Raw genomic sequence first — 24,123 nt, forward strand, 5'->3', positions numbered from 1 at the left:
CTAATTGTACGTGAAAAATAATGAAAGTGTAAAATTAATTATAAACAAAATATTCACTTTTTATTGCTATAATGGACTAAATAAGTTAAGTATCCCTTTAAATGCCAAAATTAGGCATTCAGAAGTCCATTCAGAGCGAAGAAGGAATGTTTTCAAAATAATGGTGGTGAGCATTGGTGCTATAGAATGTCGATCTATATTTTATGTTTCCTTTTCCTGACATTCCAAAATGTCTGGATGTATTTGACCGTAACCAGACTCTGTCCGCTATTCTTGGTCAGTGTTCCGTGCTGGTGTCCAATTAGATTAGCCGAATAGGGCGACAAAGTTTCACGTCGCCTTCCAGTCCAATGACTCTTATCGCCAATGACGTGAAACTGGCATGGTTCCGCTAAGAGTCAATAGTGTCTAATTAGGTTATGTTTCCGGAATAATGGGCTAAGTGAGTTACGCTGCATCATCTCAAGTGGGCTCCGTGTCCTCCGTTCCGTTATACTTGACAACCGTGCAGTTACAGCGCCACTGTCACCAAAACGCCTACTTTTACAAAAAGGAACGCTTTAAAAAATAAAAAAAAATAAAAAATAAAAATAAATAAAATATATAAATTTAAAAATTTGATCTTGCATCAACCACACCCCCCCCCCCCCACACCCGCCCCCCATGAAATTAGTACTGTCATCCTCGTTTGTGCTAACATGCATGTTACTGTGCCCTAATTTTTTTTTAAATGCAGCAGTCATTGTAGTAAAGAAAACATTAACTGTTGCCATGCATAATGCAGAGGCATAGAAGGGAATGTCCTTGGAAACGGAAAACAAAACAAAATACTTTTATGACTTCTGCCATTCAGCTCCATTTTGGGAACAGTTGAGTAACCAGTGAAGAGCTTCATATATTGATTTTAAAGTTTTGTTTTGTTTTTTTCCTCCTCCCATCTCCACATTGCCAACCATGAAGTCAGTCCACTTCAGGGTTACCTAATGATCACCGATAAACTGGAACGGGACCAAAAAAAAAAAAAAAAAAGTATCATTAACCAGTAAGTAGCCTAATAAAGCATCGAAGAACATTTTATTTTATTTTTTTTTGTTAACGACCCAACCTTGGTAGATGTCTGCATTCTATCCCTAAGAATGCCACTGTAGCATATTTAAAAATGGGCAAACACTAATGGGTTATTTTTGTTTGAACGCCCTTTATTCTTTTTTTTCCAACATTTGGCAACCATTGTATTGCTATGAACTTCGATGCCATAATGACAAAAATGAGATTGGATAAATAAATAATGGATGACAAATGATAGATTATGTGGAATCTGCATTTAGAGTACAAGTCCTTGTCAACGGGGTGGAAAACAGTTTGTGGTCTGACTCGTTTTTATTCCTTTGGTCAGATGGAATAAACGATGATCTGGAAAATCAAAGTGAATTAAGACTGTGGCAAATTAACAAAATAATGCTTCATCAAATACTCTTGTGTTAACTACACGCTTGCGCGCACACAAACGTTGACAAATCGGGTATTAAACTCGACGCGAACGTAAGAACACTCAAGATGAGGTCTGAGCCGCTGCGTCTTTTCCAAGCTCCACGTTTGAAGGCACTTAACGTTTGTCGCAAAGTCACCCTCTTGGGACTCTGTGTTAAATTTGTGAAAATTCTTGAGGGTAAACCTCCTTCACCAGCAGTCATTTTTCTTTGTCCGTGTGGAGTCTCATATACTGAGTGTGTTAAGGGCTGGTATTAAAGTGACGGGTTCTGGTAGATTCTGGTTCTGGTCCCCTCTGTTTTTGAGGACTCTGAGTCGATTAAGTTCCTCTTGACGCCGCTTCTTCTCTTGTCGCTTGTTCTCTTTTCTCCGCTTGTTGGACACCTGACAATGACAGAAAATATTCGGTTAACTCAATTTGAAGTTGTTGTTGTCACTCTTCCTTGAAAACTAAACTGTCTCCAATGCAGGGTTTTTCCTGTGTAAAAAATTCGGAGGCGGCCACCTCCACCTAATTTGCTCGGCACGTCCAGCCTGAGCCACTGATATCGCTCAACTCAGCACATCAGCTGTTGATTTGAGCTTGACAGGAACGCATTTTAACTGCAGTTGCAGTGTCGCGCCATTATGGAGACGCTATAGCAACAGCAGTGCACCAAAAACACCTGAAGCAACAACCGAAGAAGAAACAGCTTTCTTTCTTTCTTTTTTTCCCTTTTAAACTTTAATGTACCGAAGAAGAAACATTTTGGTTGCATTCAGGTACAACAGGTTCTCCTTATCAACTGAAGAACACTAGTGTTACTGGTAATGTAGAACAAACCTCAGCAAAAGTGCTTCCTCAGTATTTCTCACATCTTTGTCATTCTTAAAGGTTGCCCGTCATTTGCAAATGTTCCCTGCAGCCAATGAGACAAATATAATCTCTGATGCTACCTTCCTCGGTTCTGGATGGAGGCTAGCATTGTATTGCCGTATTTCGAGGATGTCGGTGAAGCTTTTTCTCATCTGTCTCTCTGACCATCCCTGAATTCCTGCTGCTGGCCCTGCAAGTTCTGCGAGTGTCACATGGAAAAGCACCATCACACTGACTAAAGCAGAAAATGTATTACTTTGGGACCATCTGTTGGAATCTTGGTCTTGTCTGAGGGCAGTGTGCCAGCTAATATTTTCGATGAGTGTCACTGAAGATGGTTTGTTTGTATTTAAAATTATAGCTATTGAATACAGTCATTTATCTAACATGGGTTCATGATTTTGTGTACATTCTAGATGCATACGGTGTTGGGTCATTATGGTCCTTTCCGTTTTAAGTGCCTGCAGCCATCTACATGCGACAAACCCGTTTTAGGGGGGAGTCAATTATTTTCACAGATGGGTTCGTTTTGGCGTTTACTGTAATCGTGCCATTGATTTGCTCGCAAGGGAGGGAAAATGCTCAAATTTAGCCCAATTGTCAGTTTTCATATAATGAAACAACCAAAAGAAAATTTAACATACATAGTTGCTAAAGGGCATTACCCCCTACATTACAAAGCAACAATTTGATTAACTGATTATTGTCACGTTTTTTTTTTCTGCATGCATGCATGCATTTACTTCCATATTGATTACAAAAGCTGCCTGTTAAAATACGGAAGGGCAAAAGCCTCCTCAAAATATAACTAATAATAGGTTTGCTTATGTTGCAACTCAGGTATGAGTGGGGAGGAGGTTTGCAAGACTAGGGCAGTCTGCAAAGTCTGCTTTGTATTATTTTTGATTATAACATTGTTCGAATCAAGTGTTAATTTTGACAAGAAATTTCAATTTAGTTTTAGTTATAATCTTTTGACTAAAATTAATTAAAGTTTTAGTCATAACTTAGTGTAGGAATAATTGTAAATAAGTTATGCATTTGCTGCAATGAAGAACTGCTTCTGCTTGCAATGAAGAATGCTTTGCTCTGCTCCGCACTCAAATTCACATAGCCTAGCTATATGTTAGCTTCACATAAGATGACTCAAGAAGCTCAAGAACCAGAACATCTAACGCTGCAGAATGATTAGAGCCAGTCTGCTAAGGCCGCCTGTCTTCTATTAAGAAATGATTGCAAACTTGACCACATATGTACTCAGCAATCTTCCATTCACATGCACACGCACATTGACAAACAAGTACACTTTGTTCCAACTATCCAGGACAAATAAGATATAAATTACTTAATCATGGTACACTTCATTCCCGCCATCCAATATATACCTGAATGTGTAGCTGACTACGGCTCTCTGAGTTGTCGCCGATGCGCCTCACACTGTCGTAATGATCTCCGTAGCGGTATGCAATGTGTAGTTCTCTACACATCTGCTTCTCTGTGCCATTAATCTGCCAGCCAAAACAAAAATGGTAAATCAAAAGAGTTAAGGTTGTCTTTGCATAAGCATTGGTTGCATCAGGTTGTAAAAAAAAAAAAAAAGTCATAGACTCACCTCCCAAAGTGGCGTGTTCAGCTGATGGATGACCACTTTCACCTGCTGACTGCGAGCAAAAGCTACGATTGCGTCATTGCCTGCAAATGTTCCAGGCTGTGCCAGGTTGGATACTATGCGTGAAAGGAACAAACGTATATACATACATACTCACATGATGTCTTTTCACCAAATGCAAGGTTTCCCAAATTTTGGACATGGACAAAATTGGTTGTGCAGCAGTTAATACACAAGCACAGAAATGGAAACTTGTCTCTTAGTTGCTCTGTTTGTTTCTTAACTCATTCACTCATTCACTCCCAGCCATTTTCACAGAAGCAACCCCGTTCGCTCCCGGCTGTTTTACTGGATTTTGACTGATTTTGCAAGGCCCACGGAATATTGTGTTCTATTGCTATAAAAGCATGGAACCTATCAAAAGAAAGATTAAAGTCTCTTCTTTCATCAGGAAAAAAAAAATATGTTTCTGTCTCCGTTTTGCAGCAATTAGCATTAGAAGAGAGCTAAGTTTCATCAGTTTTCACAAATCTATTTAAAATTGTAAGTAATTTAGCTTTTTTTCTACATGGCCCTGGTTGATCTCCTTTGTTCTGCTGCCACCTGCTGGCCGTTTGTGTAATAACTATAATTTCTTCAACCGTTCTTTGCAGTTGAGAGGCTGCATCAAAGCCTTCTGTATGCTCAAGCATTAAAAATAAATGAAATAAAAAAAACTTATAAATACGTCTTTGGGACACTTAAAACAAAAACAAAAAAACAAACATTATTGGGAGCAAATGAGTTAAGTGTTCTGGTAAGTAACTTTAAAAAATTCATCCTCCTGAGCACATTGCACAACAAAAAAATCTCAGTTTTTCTCTGTTATGCTTATGAGTGCACATTTGTGGCATAGCTAAGTATTTGTTTACCTGCAAGTGTAAAAGCAGAAGTTTGAACATGTATTATTTGCAGTAAACACAAAGATAATCATTCTCTCAAGAAAGACTATAGAAATCAGAGAATAATTTCTGTTTGAGAAGCTTAAATCAGAGGATTAGGCCAAAAAAATGTCTCTAAATGATTACTTGAAGATTCATTTGATAATCGATGGCCTGCTGATTCATTGATTAATTAGCAAGTAATCGATTAATTTCGACACCTAGTTTTTGTTGGGTCACCAATATAAGTAAACGTACTGTAAAAGTAAAAATGTCCTCATCATCCCGTATGGAGGTAAATCGGGTGCACACATACTCGTAACATGAGGCATGTACACGTAAACCAAATGCACACATACGTAACTGCAGATTTGCATCCGTAAATCACGAGGCGCATATGCGTAATTGAAGATCCATAGCCGTAAAAAAAACTCAACCATATCATGGGAATATTTTCAGAGTGCACGGATACAAATCATCAAACAAGAGCTCTTGAATCTGCAGTTACGACACTGTGCTTTGATCCGCGCCTAAATCACCGCCAAAACGGGTGCAAAATTGACACATACCCGTAACGAGAGGCACACACACGTACAAAAAATTCACACACATGTATCTGCATATTTGTATCCGTAAACCACGAGGCGCATATGCATAATTGAAGATTCGTAGCCACAAAACCACCCCACAGCCATAACGTAGGAATATTTTCTAAGTGCACAGATACAAATCACCAAACAAGAGCTCTCGAATCTGCAGTTACGACACTTTGCTTTGATCGGCACGATGTCGCCGCCAAAACGGGTGTAAAAGTGCCACACACTCGTAGAGCATGATCCACACACACACGTAGAACATGATCTGTATGCGTAAGTGTTGCAAAATACTCTGACAGCAAATCTGTATCGGGGGTTAAACTTTATCAAACGTACTTTCTCAACCACATGGACACGAATCATCAGTTACGAGTGCACAAATCTGCTTCTCGTTCACTGCTTCAAAAAAAGCGAGCCACGCGCATGACCACTTTTGCACCTCTTTTGGCACCTAGGAACCGAGGCGTATTGTCGTAAAGCTGATGCGTATCCGTAACTTCATGCGCGTTCCCGACAGACACGTGACCTCTATTGTCCAATCAGCTGCTCCCCTATCTCATTTCATGGCGGCTGCCGAGAAAGGCGGAAGACGATGCTGAAGTTGCATTGCAGAAGCACCACAAATAAATCTTGGAAAAAAAAAATACTGAAAAAACATCTGCAAATAAGTGGAAAATTTTCGTGTATTCAGTGGTCCACTGTAGTAGAGGAAACCAACTCTCCCACACACACACACTATGTTTTGAAATGATTTTTGTGAACAGTGATCAGAGTGTGGCTGCGAGCCGCCAGTTGCTCGTACCAAGCTTGATTGAGGACAACTGCCCATCGGTACTGTGAATGTGAGTGTAAATGCTTATTTGTCTCTATGTGAGCTGTGATTCATTGAAGACTAGTCCATGGTGTACCCTGCCAGTTTGGGAAACCCTGAATTAACATCAAATGCCACAGTGTTAATGACGGGGTCATTTTCTTACAGTGATCCGTGAAGGGAATATCATCCTCTACAAAGGGTTCGAAGTCTTGTCGATGGGACATCATATATTGAACGGTCTCCTGACGTAGCTCCAGGTGAGATTGGGAATGGCCTGATAACTGGTCCCCGAGAGCTCTGAACAAGCAGTTCCTGCAGGTAACATTTTGACAAAGTAAGAAATAGGAAAGTACAGATGCAGGGGTACCTCGATTTACGAGGGTCACAAACTCATGAATTTTATCATTATTATTATTTATTTTTTTTATTTTTATTTTTTTTTTTTAAATCAGAGCTCTCGCTCAGCAATTTTTTTTTTTTTTTTTTTTTTTTGTCTTGAGCTGCAAGCAAAAATATGAGTTGGGAGCACTAAATTGTGGAAGCCAACTTAATGACAAGTTCCAATTAGAAGGAACAGTTGTTCAAAAATTAGGTTAAGCTGTTTATTGACATCTTCTCCGGGTACTCCGGTCTCCTCCCACATTCCAAAGACATGCATGGCAGGTTAATTGGGCGCTCCGAATTGTCCCTAGGTGTGCTTGTGAGTGTGGATGGTTGTTCGTCTCTGTGTGCCCTCCGATTGGCTGGCAACCAGTCCAGGGTGTCCCCCGCCTACTGCCCAGAGCCGGCTGAGATAGGCGCCAGCACCCCCCGCGACCCTTGTGAGGAATAAGCGGTCAAGAAAATGGATGGATGGATGGATGGATGTTTATTGACATTCCCAGTTTATTGTCAAATCAAACATATAAATTACACATTGACACATAACTGTCTTCATGAAAATCCACAAACATGTTCCTAGAGGGGCTAACAAAACTAGTATCAATGTTGCAGTGCTATAACCCTTCCAGCAAAATCTATTTGAAGACAAATGCCACAGCAAACAGGTCGACAGACAATAAAACAGTACTCACAGGCATCCTCCGTGAAAAACTACTAATATTTCTGCCGTTTACTGAGCAGCTGTGACCGTCTTCTTCATGTATGCATGCATTATACTGCCCCCTGTTGGCCAAAATGCACACACCAAGAGGAGCCATACAATGAATGCATAAAATCATGATCCACATACTGCTAGTGTTCATATGATTCTATTTTGATCATGTTATTATTTTTAATATATATATTAGGGCTGTCAAAGTTAAAGCGTTAACTCTGTGATTAATTTAAATTAATTAAAGCCGTTATTTCTTTTTTTAACTGTTAACTCAGTGTACAGCCAGACTTGGAAGAGTCAGTAATGGGAAGATGAATAAACATGGACTATATGTAGTTCTATTTCGTCCCTCCCAACCACCAGAAGGCGGTGCTTTAAGCACTGAATGTTCCTTTTGCGCATGCGCAGTTCGAGTAATGCATACCAAATTAGTCACCTGTGACCCCTGGGTGACCCTAGAAGGGTATGAGTTCCAGTGTCACCCAAGGTTCATTTCCTCTTTTCTTCTCACGTGGCGTATGCATACAACGCATTTTCGAAGAGTGTAAGGATTTGTATTTATCCTCTTGACCGCGCCGCTTGGGAGCCTTGGGACCCTTGGGACCGAATTGGTCAGAGCTGCGTAGTTCGCCCTCCAAAGGCTGCGGCGATGGTGTTTTTCTTTCTTTCGTTTGTGACCCGATGTGGTAGCGTGTTCTAACCTCCCGTGGGGTAGCGCCCTGGCTACCACGACTCGTGGTTTACCCTTCTCCCGGTTTATTAGCGCCGGTTTCTCCAACGGTGTTACCGTTTGGTTGCTGCCTTCTGGTGAGAGCAGCGTCCGCGTCCCCGCTACCGGCGTCGCGCTTCTCGCTCGATCAATTGGCTATCTTACTTACTTTTGTGCGTGTCCCGCCTGTGGTGCCGCACCTGGCTTCAGCTGTGCAGGTGGCGTTCGCGCCCCTTCTCTCAGCTTGTCGCTACTTTCACGACTGCTGTCTACCCCTATCCGCGCGTCAGCTGCTCGGTATGGGTCTGCTGTGCAGGTGGCGCCCGCGCCCCCTTCCCTCAGCTTCCCGCTGATCGCTGTCTGGGCCCCCTTGTGTTTGCGATGGAGGACTCCCATTGCTGTATGGACTGTGGTATCCTCTTTGAGGCCTCCGATGTCCTGGACGATCATTGCCCGAGATGCCTTGTTTCTGACCATGTCGGAGATGGCCGGGCCTGCAGTCCTGGGGCCTCATTTATAAAACTGTGCGTGAAAACCTGCGCAGAAAAGTACGTACGAACGAAACTCAAAACCCACGTACGCAGAAAAAAAAAAAGAGATTTATAAAACCATGCGTATACACACATACGCAAATCTGCACGCAAGTTCCCTTTATAAATGCCACACGATCCCAACCGGTGTGCGCAGCAGATTCCACGCCGTTCCCCGCCCCAAGTCCGCCTATTTCACCCCAAATTTGGCAATGGAAAGCAACTCATCTGCGTATTAATAAGCAGCACGTGTTGGCGAACATCAAACCAAAACAATTTGGACGGTCAATGAGAGGCAAGAAAGAAATCTAAAGTCACCATAATGTACTAGAATTTTCGTGTGAACGGTAGGTCCTAAAAAAAAAAAAAAAAAAAAGAAAGATTTTAAAACAAGTTGTACATTGAAACCCTCATTGAAGAGGTCGAGTCACGGAAGGCCAATAAAACCAAGCGGGACGCAAATCACGATAATGCCGCCAGATGGCGCACAGACGCAGATTTTATTTTTTAAATAAGGAAAGGAATAATAATAATGATAATCCATCCATACATTTTCTTAACCGCTTACAGTTGTATTGTTTTCACTCAGACTTACTAAATTGTCTCTAAATTAGGCGATCAATTGGCCACCCTATTATTGTTGTTAATATTTCCTAATGTGTTGCTTTTGGATCTTCATCCAGAATCACGGCTGCGTGGATCGCATTGTGAATGTTTATGGCAGACTTTATTGACGCGCGCATTTATTTATTTGCTTGACGAAACCCTATCTCCATATAGCAAAGATGCTTGCACCAGACTATTTTTCTAGCTATTTTTTTCAATCCTTATTGTCTTGTGTCTTGTGCGTTTTATTTAGCCTTTAATGGCAATTGCGCGGCGCGGGCGGGTGAAGTTACTATTGGGGCATATTGTTGCGCGGCACGATGATGTAATGCGTGCAGTATGTCTACATAGTTGTCATTAATATGATTTGTTGCATGAGGCTTTTTCAAGATAGGTGATCAATGAGAGAAAACGAGCGTTTAAAATGTTCATGCACATGCAGCTTTCCGCCCCACTGCGCGCTTGTAACATCCGAGCAACTCTGGCGCAAAACAAACATTAATATATGTGACCCAACATCCAGCATACATGTCGTTTGAGGAATAGAAATGCACCACAAAACTGATTGTGTCGCTGTTTTCCCCATGTCTCCAGAATGTGCGGATTGCGTACGGTAGGTCCAGACTTGACGTGGCGGTGCGTAAAGTTTCACGTTCAGTGTGTTCTCTATAAATACCACCTTTGGCGCAGAAATGTTCGTACGTAGAGTTTTTGCCTCATTTTGATCGTACGCAAGCTTTATAAATGAGGCCCCTAGTGTCAGTGACCCCAGCCCCTTGGGTCAACTGTCGTCCTCCCAACCGAGGCGCCGAAAACGTCTCCGTGCGTCTTCCGCTGTACATGCCCCCCCCCTCAAGAAGAAACAAGAAGAAAGCGACACAGCGACGTCTCGCTTTGGAGGTGGGGCGCCTACAGACTGAGTTAGCAGAGGTGAGGTCTCTTCTGCGTGACCGTCACCCTCCCGCCCTTACGGAGGGACCACCTGCCCCGCCCGTGCCGCGACCATCCACCCCGCCCATGCCTGTGCTTTCTCCGGAGGAGGACGCCATTTCCTTGGCGGCTTCGGCGGCTTTTTTTCACGATGATGACCATGACCCAGGGTCTGTGATTTTGGGACCAAACTCTCCAGCGTCCGCTCGGAGCTCGTCCAGTGAGGCGGGGGATGGTTCTATACAGGCTGTCCTGCGCAATGCCTTGGACCTCCTGCGTTTGGAGGTGCCTCCACAGGCTCAGTCGACGTCTGAGAGCGCTTTCTTCCGGCGCAAGCGCCCTTCCTCTGCCTTTTCTGTCCCCGCGTCTGGGGACTATTTGCGGGAACTACATGCTTGCTGGAGGGATCCTGGGGCTCTCTCCCGTCCTTCGGCTGATGGCTGTGATTTGGCGGCTATGCATGATGTTACTAGTGTTGGCTTGGACCGGATGCCTGCTGTGGAACCAGCTGTCGCATCCCTCATTGTGTCCCCAGAGGAGACCCTTCGGCCATCTGTGCGGTGTCCTCGACCCCAATGTCGTGTAACTGACGACCTGATCACACGGGCCTATGGCGCTGGTGCGCGTGCTGGTCGCATTGGGGACTCCTTGGCTCACCTCATGCTTGCTCTCTCTACGTCCCTGCAAACGGACAGCATGGATGCTGCTTTGTCCTTCAGTGACGCAGCCTTCCAGGCTTTTTCCCTCTTGACCAGGGAACACGGCCGACTGATGTCCTTCCTGGTGCAGGCACGCCGCCACATGTGGCCGGCGCAGTCCCCCTTGACAGAGGCCTCTAGGAGGGCCCTCCGTAGTGTTCCTGTGGAGCCGGAGGAGCTTTTTGGTTCGGCCGCTGTGGGTGCGCTGGAAAGGACTGTTAAGGCTAATGAGACCAGGAATCAGCTTTCCAGCCTCAAAAGGGCCCTGCACCCCCCCACAGAGTGGGCCTGTGGCCCGCCCTGCTTTTTCTCGCTTTACTCAGCCCCAGCCTACCAAGACTTATGGCTCCCGGCGACCCCAACAGAGGCCCACCGGGGACTTTCGCTCCTCCGCCCGCTTGCCTTGAAGGCAGCCACCGGCTGCAGACCCCACCCACCGTCCCCTCTCGGGCCCCTGGGGGCCGGAGGGCCAGCGACTGAGGCCTTGGGGCCGGCCGTCAGACATTTTTCCCACCAGCAGCTCAGTTACTGGGCTGGTCGTGCCTCGGACCCGTGGGTGGTCTCCATCTGGACCCACGGGTACGAGCTGCAGTTCCGACACCGGCCCCGTTTCCTGTCGGGTCAGGGTGACTCTCATCGTCGACCCGGCAAAAGCCTCGGCACTGGACCAGGAGCTGTCCACCCTCCTGGCCAAGGACGCGATCGAGGCCGTGGATCCTCTGTCACAGCCCGGGGGCTTCTACTCGGCGTACTTCCTTGTCCCAAAGAAGACCGGTGGATACAGACCGATACTGGACATGAGGGGGTTCAACAGACATCTCAAGGTATTGCCACTCCACATGCTAACCACGAATGACGTCTTGCAGTCGGTCGCCCGGGGGGAGTGGTTCACGTCCATAGGCCTAAAGGGCGCATACTTCCACATCCCCATTGCACCTCGACACCGTCGATTTCTCCGTTTTGCCTACAAAGGCCGTCACTGGCAGTTCCGTGTGCTCCCTTTCGGGCTCTCCCTCCCCTCGCGGGTCTTCACTCGGTTTGTGAAGGCTGCTCTTGCGCCCCTGCAGTCTGTGGGCATGAAGGTGCTGCCGTACCTCGACGACTGGCCCCTCTGTGCGCCGTCGCAGGCTCGGGTGATTCGGGACACCTCCGATCTCCTGTCACATGTGGCCCGGTTGGGCATCAGGGTCAACTTGCCCAAGTCCTCTCTGGTCCCCTCTCAGCGGACATACTTCATTGGTGTGACGTTGGACACCACGATTATGAGGGCCCACCTGTCTCCTCGCCGAGTCGACGATGCTCTTCGCCTCCTCGCGCTCTTTCGAGGGTGCAGGCTGCTGCCTTACGTCGCCTACTTGCGGCTTTTGGGCAAGCTGACGTCCATGATGGCTGTGGTCCCACTGGGTCTGCTGACGCTGCGCCCACTACAGAGGTGGCTAAATGGCTTCCACTTGGACGGCAAGTGGGCCTCACGGGCTGGGGTGCTGTCTGGCAGCACAGGACGGCTCAGGGTAGTTGGTCTGTGCACGACAGGGTCGATCACATCAATGTGCTGGAGCTGCGGGCTGTGCACCTGGCACTCATGCACTTCTTGCCATACCTTAGGGGACGGCATGTTCTCATACGGTCGGACAACACCACGACCGTGTTTCACATAAACCATCAGGAGGGCGTCAGGTCCACCTGTCTGTTGGAGACCTCCCAGCACCTTCTCAGGTGGGCTGCTCCCCGTCTGGCCAATCTACGGGCCGCCTATCTGCCGGGGGATCGGAAACAGCTCGCGGACTCTCTCTGCCGTCAGTGTCCTCCTCCGGGAGAGTGACTCCTCCACCCAGAGGTAGTACGCATGATTTGGAGTCGCTTCGGCACGGCGGAAGTCGATCTCTTTGCCTCCGAGGACTCAACCCACTGCCCGCTTTGGTTTTCCCTAAGCGAAGCCACCAGCCCTCTGGGTCTGGATGCATTGGCACAGCCGTGGCTGGAGTGCCTCCTCTACGCCTTTCCACCACTCCCTCTGATATGGTTAACGCTTCGGAGGGTTCTTCAGGAGGGGCACACACTGTTGCTGGTGGCCCCCTTCTGGCCGGCCCAGACGTTTTTCCCCCTGCTCCGTCAACTGTGCTCTGGCGAGCCATGGTGTCTCCCCGACAGGAAGGACCTGTTGTCTCAACAGGGAGGTTAGGTTTGGCATCCAGACCCTCGGCGCCTCCGCTTGTGTGTTTGGCCACTGAAGGGCCGCTGCTGACCAGCTGTGCAGAATCGGTCAGGCGGACCATCCTTAATGCGAGGACACCATCCACTTGACTTCAGTATGCCAACAGGTGGAAGTTGTTTGTGGCGTGGCGCGGAGACCGCGAGGTGGACCCTGTTTCGGGTTCGTTCCCCACCATCCTGGATTTCTTGCAGTCCCTCCTGGATAAGGGCAGATCTCCATCTACTCTGAAGGTGTGTCAGTGTTAATGGTGGCTCCGTGGTGAGCCATGAGCTGGTGTCCTTGTTCCTCAGGGGGGCTCTGCGTCTTCGTCCCCGCCCGGCTCCTCGGATTCCGGCGTGGGATCTGCAATTGGTGCTGAACAGCCTGTGCAGGCCTCCCTTTGAGCCCTTGGCGGGTGCGGACCTTCTGTGGTTGTTGCGCAAGACTGCACTCTTGCTCGCCATTGCCTCCGCCAAGCGTGTCGGCGAACTACACGCTTTGTCGGTTAGCCCTGAGTGCCTGCGATGGAACCCGGATGGCGCTGGCGTTACTCTGTGGCCGAACACTGCCTTCATTCCCAAAGTGTTGTCTGGCACTCGTTGTAACCAGCCTCTATGGCTTACGCGTCATGTACCCCCTTCTGCTGAGGGCGGGGACAGGCCAGAACTCTTGTGCCCGGAGGGCCTTGCAGTGTTACATTGACGCTACGGCGGGCATTCGTACGTCTGCCCAGCTTTTTATTTGTTATGGTGCTCCTGCCAAGGGCTCCGCTCTCTCCAAGCAGCGCTTGTCTCACTGGGTTGTGGATGCCATTCTCCATTCCTACCTGCTGTCGAGCCGCCCCCTGCCGTCAGGGGTGCGCTGTCACTCCACCAGGAGCGTTGCCACGTCTTGGGCCGCCCTGAGGGGTGTTTCCCTGGAGGATATCTGTACTGCTGCCTCATGGGCGACGCCTTGCACCTTCTTCAGGTTTTATAGCGTGGATGTAGCCTCTCCCCATCCGCTGGGCGTGGTCTTAGGTCCTGCTGGGGCTTCTCAGTGAAGTTTGTGTCTGGGATCCCTCGCAACTACGCCGGTATTAGTCATTCAGTGCTTAAAGCACCGCCTTCTGGAGGTCGGGAGGGACAAAATAGAATGAAAGTTACGACTGTAACTACGGTTCTATGAATTCCTGGACGACCGCCAGGGCGTACTGTCACTCGGAATCCTTGTGTTCACTAGGGGTGGGACAAAAAACAGATTCGACCAAACCATCGTTCGTCAAGGGGAGCTAAACGACCATATCGGTAGCAGACTTGTCAACCGATACAAAATCCGTTGGGAATCCTTAGATACATTGCTTGTAAAGCTGTGGACTGGATATCGCGTGGCTGTGAATCGGTTGCGAGTGAGGCTTTATGGTTTTTATAACAATAGTAAGAGTTCTGCACCGTGCTCGACTTGTTTTGTTTACGTTTCAGTAGCATCGCTATTCAAGCTACTTCCGTGTTTACAGAGAGCTAGCAAAGTAGCGCTCGGAGACGCTTCATTCCCCGGATGTTGTAAACATAATGCAAAGACCTTACGCACCTTTCTTTTTTGGGAGGGCCCACCGCCAACTGCTCGCGACACGGCACGCGCGCGCGCAGTCGCGCACAACGAGTGACAACATGCAACTGGAGACAGTTAGCAGAAGCCGGTGCCGTACATCTCACTATTTCCCATGGCTCTCGAGTCCTCTCGGTGCACTTAGTTTTATGTCCCGGGCCGGCTTTGGTACTGCGCGCGAGCCAAAAAGAATAACTCCCGTGATGATCCAATGCATGGATTCAAACGACACAGGTATGTTCCACAGCCAACACACCAGCTAAGCTAAAAAAAGCACACTGCAAGTATCTCATTTCTCGGTTTGTGGCTCCCTGTCAATGTATACAACTAGCATGAGCAGCAGATAGGAGAACTGAGACGTGCCCGCGATTACATCATCAAACTCAAAATGAACGGCAGCCCAAAAAAAACAAAACATAAACAGTAGTGATTCCGTGGTCATCATCGTGTCTCAATTAAAAAAAAAAAAAAAAGATGTCATACATTAACCAAAAATGAATGTGATGCCAAAAGAAAAACAAAAATTGTTAAAAGCAAAAATTGTTGATAAAAAGGGAAGGGCACTTTTGGAAATATTTTTGGATATATTAAGTGGTTAAATTGTGTTTGATAGATTTATTCTTCCATAAGGTGGCTTCATATTTCTTTTGGCTGGACGGTAGGTTTATTTCATGTCTTAAATTTATGTTTCTGAAATACTTCACAATGTGCACATATTCTGTTTAATTGTGTTGGTGTCTTTTTAAAAGGTTAAATATTTATATTTGAAATTGAATTATCAGCATTTTGTTTTCCTGATCCTTATTTTGAATAAAAAAAACAAAAAACAAAAAAAAAACAATTATAACTCTCAATAACGACTAATAAATATTTAAACTGATACATTTTTCAGTCATATCGCCTAGCCCTTTGTTGCGGTCCATTTAAATAATTGATTCAATATATAAAAATATAGAACACATTGTTGTTGTTCTTTTTTAACACATTTGTAGATACTGCAAAAATTTGTGGTGTTTTAAGATTAATGTTTACAAGCAACAAATGTCACTAACTTCTGAATATTGAAATGAATCGTGTTGAATCGAAAATTGGATCGTTCCCAAACTTAATCGAACCGTTCTGTTTCTGAAAGATAATCGTTTTTCAATCGAATCGCAACCTGTGTATCGAGATACATATCGAATCGGCCTCATGTCAGAGATTCCCACCCCTAGTGTTCACGCGAGAAGATTCCGTAGGAAACGAACCTTGGGTGACACCGGAACTTATACCCTTCTAGGGTCACCCAGGGATCACAGGTGACTAATTTGGTATGCATTACTCGAACTGCACATGAGCGAAAGTAACATTCAGTGCCTAAAGCACCGCCTTCTGGCGGTCGTCCGGGACTCATAGAACCGTAGTTACAGTCGCAACTTTCATTTTACTTTTTGATTTAGTTGCTTGGTGCTTGTTGGAGAACTCTAATGTGATTTGCGCACTTTGCAGAGCCAAATTCAAGTAGCCTATTATCAGGGTTGTGCAATCCCGGTCCAGAAAGTAAAAACCCTGCCACATAGTGGCTTTAGCCACAGGTGCATCTATAACTGGCAGGTAAACAAGCTCATAGAAGCACCTGAAATCAAACTGTTTCAGGGTTTGTTCTCTAAGGATACTGGATTCCCCAACACTGCCTATTAGTTGTATCCCTTTGGCGTATCTTCTCAGAGCAAAATTTCCTGCTCAAGTTACCTCTACGGGGCCTTGCCAATGCTCACGAGCAGAACTAAACCTGTAAGCGAGAAGTTCTGAGAATTGGAGAATTGGTTGAGTCCATTTTGACTTCACTCAACTAAATATTTCTTACAAGTTTTGAAGGAAAAAGTAGAAGCAGAGGGTAGAAAGTAGAAGCAAAGAGTAGAAAATTAATCACGATTAATCAAGATTAATTACAGAAAAATGTGCGATTAATTAGTTAAAATATTTTAATCGTTTGACAGCACTAATATATATATATATATATATATATATATATATATATATATATATATATATGTATATGTATGTATATATCCATCCAATCATCCATCCATTTTCTTGACCGCTTATTCTTCACAAGGGTTGCGGGGGGTGCTGGCAACCTATCTCAGCTGGCTTTGGGCAGTAGGCGGGGGACACCCTGGACTGGTTGCCAGCCAATCGCAGGGCATACAGAGACGAACAACCATCCAAACTCACAAGCACACCTAGGGACAATTCGGAGCGCCCAATTAACCTGCCATGCATGTCTTTGGAATGTGGGAGGAGACCGGAGTACCCGGAGAAGACTCACGCAGGCACGAGGAGAACATGCAAACACCACCCAGGAAGGACTCGAACCAAGTCCTCAGAACTGGGAGGCGGACGTGCAATTTTTTGTTGGTATTTTATTGGGGGCTGGAACAGAGGGAAAGATTATTTGAAATATGCATTTATGAGCAACGTCAATCAACAAATTAAACCCATGGCAAGGCACTACTCTGTTTTCAGATGTCGGGAGTACAATCAAAACAGGCAAATTATTAAAAAAGAAAAAAGTACAGATACCTAAAAAAAAAATCTAATTCAGTACAGTAATGAAGTACTTTCCACCACCGGTGGACAAACAGAATTGGAAAAGATGCGGCATAGGACCACCCACACCCCAAGATCCCTCCGAGCCTACTGCTGTGATATCCTTCAGCAAGACACAGACACCCTGAAAACCTCCCGAAGAGCTAAGTCTCTCCATGCTGCAGTCCAGTGTATACCACTATCAGTATGTATTTAGCACATCCAAGACAATATTCATGAATATGCATGTATGCGTTCATAACAAACAAAATTATTCTTTGTCATCTAAATACTCAGCGACTTACCCGTCACCGGGGACTTCTCTCAGCTTCAGCCCCATTGACTGCAGCTGAGTAGAGAAACTGAGAAACTCTGCTTTGTTATCGTCATCCTGAGGCAGATTCTTACGGGCCTTAGCGAGGGCCCGGCACGCTGACCGCTCGTCTCGCTTTCGTTCCAGTTCACTCTTCTTGTTGCGCCGCTTGCCTGTGTGTTTTGTTGACATGTTATATGACCGCCCTGCAAAACCAGTCACAGAAGTGCAGAAATGAAGGTGGGGCTGTGGAAACAAGCAATGAAAACAACTTGATTGCTGAGACGAACCTAAAACAAATGACATGAATGTGTATTTACAACCCCTAGCAAAAAGTATGGAATCACCAGTCTTGGACAAGCACTCACTCAGACATTTTATTCTGGAGACCAAACTCAGATAAAAAGCATGAAACAGTCGTAAGGCCATTCCAAAGTGCAATATCTTGGCTTTCACAAACACTAAAAGAGATGAAGAAAAAACATTGTGCTGGTCAGTAAATGTTACTTTTATGGAGCAAGTGCAGGGAAATAAATATGGAATCACTCCATTCTCAGGAAAAAAAATATGGAATCACTCCATTTTGAGCAGAAAATAAGGACACACCCAGTCAATTTCCTTTCCTTAATTGGACACCTGCCTCAAATTATATCTGCTCGTTAGTCAACAGTTCAAACAGTGCAGTTATCACACCTTGGAGGGCTGCTGAACCAAGTGAATTGGCAAGAATCATGGCTCCAAAGACAGGATTATCAAACTTCTGGAAGAAGGCAACTCTACACGTATGGTTGCCAAAGATGTGGTCTGTCGAAGCTCTGGACCAAGTACAAACAGCATGGGCAGGCTGTTAAAGTCAAGTGTACTGGTAGACCAAAGAAGACATCTAAGCGTCAAGAAAACAACTAAAGGCCATATGTCTTGAAAACAGAAAATGCACAAGACAAATGAAGAAGAAATGGGAGGAAGCTGGAGTCAATGTATGTGACAGAACTGTGCAAAATCCCTTCAAGGAAATTGGATTTACATACAGGAAAGCTAAAATGAAACCATCATTGATTGATGCTTAAACGTAAAATAACAAGACTGCAATGGGCTACGGAGAGGCAATCATGGACTGTGGATGACTGGATGAAGGTTATTCTTCAGTGATGAGTCACAAATCTGCATTGGACAAGGTTAGGGCTGCAAAATATTGGAAAAAAATGACATTGCGATTATTTTTTTGATGGGGGTTTGCTATATATATTGCAATATTAAAAATGGAAGAATTTTCACCAGATGACTTGAATAGCGGTTTGGGAAGAATTTGTTTAACTCACCATGACACTAGTGTATTCATATAAATGGACTGCTTTTCATTTAGCGCTTTGGTGCCCAAATCGCTTTACAATGTTAAAGGGACAGTTCGGATTTTTTGACAATCTCTATTTCATCCTCACCTCCAGTGTGTGCGATCAGCACTGACTTATCCTTGACAGTGTTCTGTGAGATGAGTTCTGGTCCGGTGTTTGACGAGAAGAAAATAGTCCGGCAAATTGGCTGGAGCTACTTAAATAAAGCGTTTTTCTTCTAAAAACAATTTGTGTTCAAAAGAGTGATACATTTGCACAAAAAACTCCCTCCTGAAAAAAAGTCAGACTCCATAACCGCCGGGCACTATTTTTCCGTTCATTCGTATCACTGCGCGTCGCCCTGCAAACAGCTGATAGACGCGCTGCAGACAGCTGATAGTCGCGCCTTCGAAAAGATAAACAACTTGTAGATTAGTGCGCGTCTAATAGTACAAACGAACAGAAAAGTAGTACCCGGCGGACTTTTTTCAGGAGAGAGTATTGTGATGCAAATGTATCACTCTTTTGAACACAAATTGTTTTAGAAGAAAAACGCTTTATTGAGGTGACCCCAGCCAACTCGTCAGACTATTTTCTTCTCGTCCAACACCGGAACAGAACTCGTCTCACAAAACACTGTCAAGGATAAGTCAGTGCTGATCGCACATACTGGAGGTGAGGATGAAATAGAGATTGATGTCTAAAAATCCAAACTCTCTCTTTAAACGTGCATTGCATTTGGTCTCCATTGTAATGAATGGTGGTAATTTTTTCAAATCAAATTTTTGTATTAGGAATATGGCAAATACAAAAAAAAAACATTGTACTGTACTCAAGTCTCCATGGTACAAGTAATCAATATAAAAAAAAAAAAAAAAGTCATTTGGGGAGTGAACGACTCCTTTAATGTTTTATTCCAATGCAAAAACTACATATGATCTTACCACGAATATTTGTCCTATTTTAATTAAATTATTATTATAAGCATTATAATAGATGAAAATTGTCTAAAAATAAGTCACTTTTTAGGTGATAAGTCATCTGATCTTAAATGTACGCTTTGGAATGACCTTACGACTGTTTAATGCTTTTTATCTGAGTTTGATCTACAGAATAAAATGTCTGAGTGAGTGCTCGTCCACGACTGGTGATTCTATACTTTTTGCTAGGGGTTGTATATCGATCTTCAATACATTGTAGTTTGCACTTCATTCTTATATTTAAAAAAAAAAAAAAAATCTTTAAGTGCAAAGAACAACTGATATAGGAAAATGAAATTTTATAAATGCATAGATGGATGGACATTATAAAATAAATGAACTTCTCTAATGCACCATACATAAAAGGAAAACAAAGCAACATCAAAAGTGATTTAAAATTAAAAATACATCCATCCAGCTTTATTAAGTAAATACTTGTGGTGAGACGGTTTCGCTTCAATTTATTTCCTGGATATTATTATAAACAGAAGCATATTTGTTGAAAGGTGGACAAATACAATTCTAATTGCCTCAATAGTAATATTCTTCAACAAGCTGAATTTTTTTTTAAGAAGCATGGAGATTTTTTTCAGTAAATATCAGCGCCACATGTGTTGATAAGAAAAGATAACTAGTAAAGTCACGCATTCAAATGCATTAACTTTCACAGCTAAGCTAGCAGCTAGCACATGACGGCTCGTGATTACGTAACAAGTCATTGAAAAGGAAACTTACTCCGAAGGACGAACAAATGGAGGATTATACATAGTTTGCAACAGTTACTTACTTGAACTCGATTAAGTTTGGTAAGTAAAATGCGTTTTGATTGAAAGAGTCAAAATTATGATCGTCCCACTACGTCACGCCAAATGTTTGTTTGCTTCCTCATACGTCACCCGGAAGTAAAGCAAATCCAAACGCTTCCGCTTCAAGGTAATAAATAAATAAATAAATAAATAAATAAATAAATAAATAAATGCTGGAGTCAAATTCAACAAATTCCCTTTTTGATAATTTATCATCAGTGCAGTAGTAATTAAATTTTCATTGTTAATTTTGCTGTGTCCGGTATTATATTATAATTAATATTGCAGACACTGTGCCTGAGTATTTTACTCCATCCATCCATCCATCCATCCATCCATCCATCCATCTATACATACATACATACATACATACATTTTCTTGACAGCTGCCACAAGGGACGCGGGAGTATTTGACTTATGACTCAAAAAAAGGAGAGTCCAGTTATTATTTTGGTGGGGGATAGCAACCCACCTTCTGCTGTTCTCAGCTCTGAGCAAATCTACTTGCCACCTTCTCCTCCTGATGACTCCACACAGTTGGAGAATGTGATGTGGAGGAGGCGTGGGCTGAGAAGCATTAGATTAGACCGAATGTTTACTAAATCAAATTCACAGTGAGACAAGAGCATAAAAACTGCATCAGAAGCAAGAAGTGAGGGTTCGAAAGGAGCATTGCTTGGAAGCAGCTGCCATAGCCTCAAGGCCACCCATGTGCTGCAATCAACGTTGGCCACCTGATTGGAACAGGAGAGTAGCCGAGTGCTGGCAACCCATCGTTACATTCGTATACATGCTGTGTGAGTGAGCCTAAAAATAACAGCTTGAAAGCATGAGAGGGTTATATATCCAATCCATGCATGTATGTGAATATATATAGCACATAAAAGTTCATTTTACAGGTGAGTTTCAGTCATAACAGCCCTCCAAGGGAAACAGTGACTACATGTGGCCTGTGACAAAAATAATTTTGACACAATCTTTCACACTCCTTACTGATTATTAGTATTAAAATGAAAAGAATGAGATACAATAATCTAAATAGTTTTATATTGTACAGCAGGTGTCACCAACCTTTTGAAGGTTCTGCGAGCTCTACTTCTTGGGTTCTCATTAATGAGACTGGCTATCAGTTTGATACACATCTGAAGTAACAAATTTGCTCAAATTAGGGCCCAGCAGATTTAATCAGCCAATATTAGTTATTTAAAAATACTCAACAACAAAAAAAATCAACCATTTTTTTAAATTATTGAGACAAAGATAACAATGTTCAAACGTCCTCCCTATAAGAAAACAGGTGAAAAATTGGCCTTTTTTTTGTTGTTGTTGCTGTTTTTCTGTCTCTGTTGTAAAGTTAAATAAATACGAAAAGACAAAGCATTGTAAAACAGTCAAACATTCTGCATGCAAGGCATATCTTTATTGTTCTAAAGTTATTTTATTTATTATTTATATTAATTAATCAGTCGATTAATCGCTTATCACAATTTTATTCTGCTAAACATCAGAATTGGCCATTTTTTGGACACCCACAGTTTTTATGCTGACAAAATAAATAAATAAATAACATTACGGGTCACTGTTGTTTTTAGTAGCTAAATGTTGCTGGTAACCTAGACCCTTCCAGTGTGACGTCACGTTGAAGTGCACCCCTAGCGGTGGGGGTCAGGGCGTCAATGCGAGTGAATTAGAAAACAATCAGTGTGAGCTAGAAAATAGGTCAAACAATTGATAAATCAGCTACCAATGCTTTGGTGAGCTTGTGCACGGCCGACGGATGCGCTAATAGCTCAAACAGAGACTGCGAGCAAAAACTACGACACAACTGCTTTGCACCCACAAAAAGTACGAGGATATGCTCAAATCATTTTATAACAGGTAGTTTTTCTCTTTTTCATATACAGCTGGTCATAACATTAACCATGATTGGAAAATCGAGGCAGACGTGATGAATGATAGGGATGTAACGATAAGCGCAATATCGTGATATTAAAACTGCCACAATACGTCGTCGTCATGTTCACGATATTTAAATGCAACACATCTGTTAAAAAAAGTCAGGTTGATTTCCATGTGTGCAGTTCTAGCACCCTCTGGTGGTTAGGTTTTTTTGTGTAATTTAATTTTTATTAGGGATGTTTTGGCCCTTCTATGTTTAAAATCTACACTAATTGTCAGATGAAGGGGAACGTAATTGTCATGTTTCGGTTTGGGTTGGGGTTTTGTTTTATTTTGGTGAGTGTTGGTTGTCTGGTGTTCCTGTGTTTTTCCCCAGTCTCGTTATGGTTAACCTTGTCCACCTGTGTGTGCCTTCCCTCCCCGTTTGTGTGACCTAATTAGTGCCCTCTGCCTGCTGTGTCTCCCAGGTGTGTCCTGTTATTGTCATTAGTGTTGGTATAAGGGAGTGGTGTTTGTCTCACGCGGGTGTGGGAGCATTGTTTGCATGTTTTATCACAGTGTTGTCTTTCTGCCAAGTCTGCCAAGTCTGCCAAGTCTGCCAAGTCTGCCAAGTCTGCCAAGTCTGCCAAGTCTGCCAAGTCTGCCAAGTCTGCCAAGTCTGCCAAGTCTGCCAAGTCTGCCCCGCCTTCCAAGTCTACCCCGCCACGTCTTCCAAGTCTACCCCGCCACGTCTTCCAAGTCTACCCCGCCACGGCTTCCAAGTCTACCCCGCCACGGCTTCCCCGCCACGTCTTCCACGTCTTCCCCGCCACGTCTTCCACGTCTTCCCCACCACGTCTTCCAAGTCTTCCCCGCCGCGCCACGTCTTCCAAGTCTTCCCCGCCGCGCCACGTCTTCCAAGTCTTCCCCGCCGCGCCACGTCTTCCAAGTCGTCCCCGCCGCGCCAAGTCTTCCAAGTCGTCCCCGCCGCGCCAAGTCTTCCAAGTCGTCCCCGCCGCGCCAAGTCTTCCAAGTCGTCCCCGCCGCGCCAAGTCTTCCAAGTCGTCCCCGCCGCGCCAAGTCTTCCAAGTCGTCCCCGCCGCGCCAAGTCTTCCAAGTCGTCCCCGCCGCGCCAAGTCTTCCAAGTCGTCCCCGCCGCGCCAAGTCTTCCAAGTCGTCCCCGCCGCGCCAAGTCTTCCAAGTCGTCCCCGCCGCGCCAAGTCTTCCAAGTCGTCCCCGCCGCGCCAAGTCTTCCAAGTCGTCCCCGCCGCGCCAAGTCTTCCAAGTCGTCCCCGCCGCGCCAAGTCTTCCAAGTCGTCCCCGCCGCGCCAAGTCTTCCAAGTCGTCCCCGCCGCGCCAAGTCTTCCAAGTCGTCCCCGCCGCGCCAAGTCTTCCAAGTCGTCCCCGCCGCGCCAAGTCTTCCAAGTCGTCCCCGCCGCGCCAAGTCTTCCAAGTCGTCCCCGCCGCGCCAAGTCTTCCAAGTCGTCCCCGCCGCGCCAAGTCGTCCCCGCCGCGCCAAGTCGTCCCCGCCGCGCCAAGTCGTCCCCGCCGCGCCAAGTCTTCCAAGTCGTCCCCGCCGCGCCAAGTCTTCCAAGTCGTCCCCGCCGC

General features: G+C 44.9%; 1 protein-coding gene across 2 annotated transcripts; it reads right to left on the reverse strand.

Annotated features, from left to right (window-relative positions):
- Nucleotides 1-1,178: 1,178 nt before the first annotated feature.
- Nucleotides 1,179-20,744, reverse strand: otud3 (OTU deubiquitinase 3). Of its 2 annotated transcripts, none has more exons than XM_077515094.1 (6): nt 20,619-20,744; nt 17,513-17,726; nt 6,450-6,598; nt 3,960-4,072; nt 3,733-3,855; nt 1,179-1,875 (listed from the first exon to the last, which is right to left on the reverse strand). In XM_077515094.1, exons 2-6 carry the CDS (start codon nt 17,710-17,712, stop codon nt 1,717-1,719), a joined length of 744 nt encoding a protein of 247 aa, XP_077371220.1. In that variant the 5' UTR covers nt 17,713-17,726; nt 20,619-20,744; the 3' UTR covers nt 1,179-1,716. The 2 variants fall into 2 exon arrangements, with proteins under 2 accessions (XP_077371220.1, XP_077371221.1); XM_077515095.1 differs by having other exon boundaries at nt 17,513-17,766.
- Nucleotides 20,745-24,123: the final 3,379 nt, after the last annotated feature.

Source organism: Festucalex cinctus, chromosome 2, assembly GCF_051991245.1.
Source record: "Festucalex cinctus isolate MCC-2025b chromosome 2, RoL_Fcin_1.0, whole genome shotgun sequence".
Classification (NCBI taxonomy): Eukaryota; Metazoa; Chordata; class Actinopteri; order Syngnathiformes; family Syngnathidae; genus Festucalex; species Festucalex cinctus.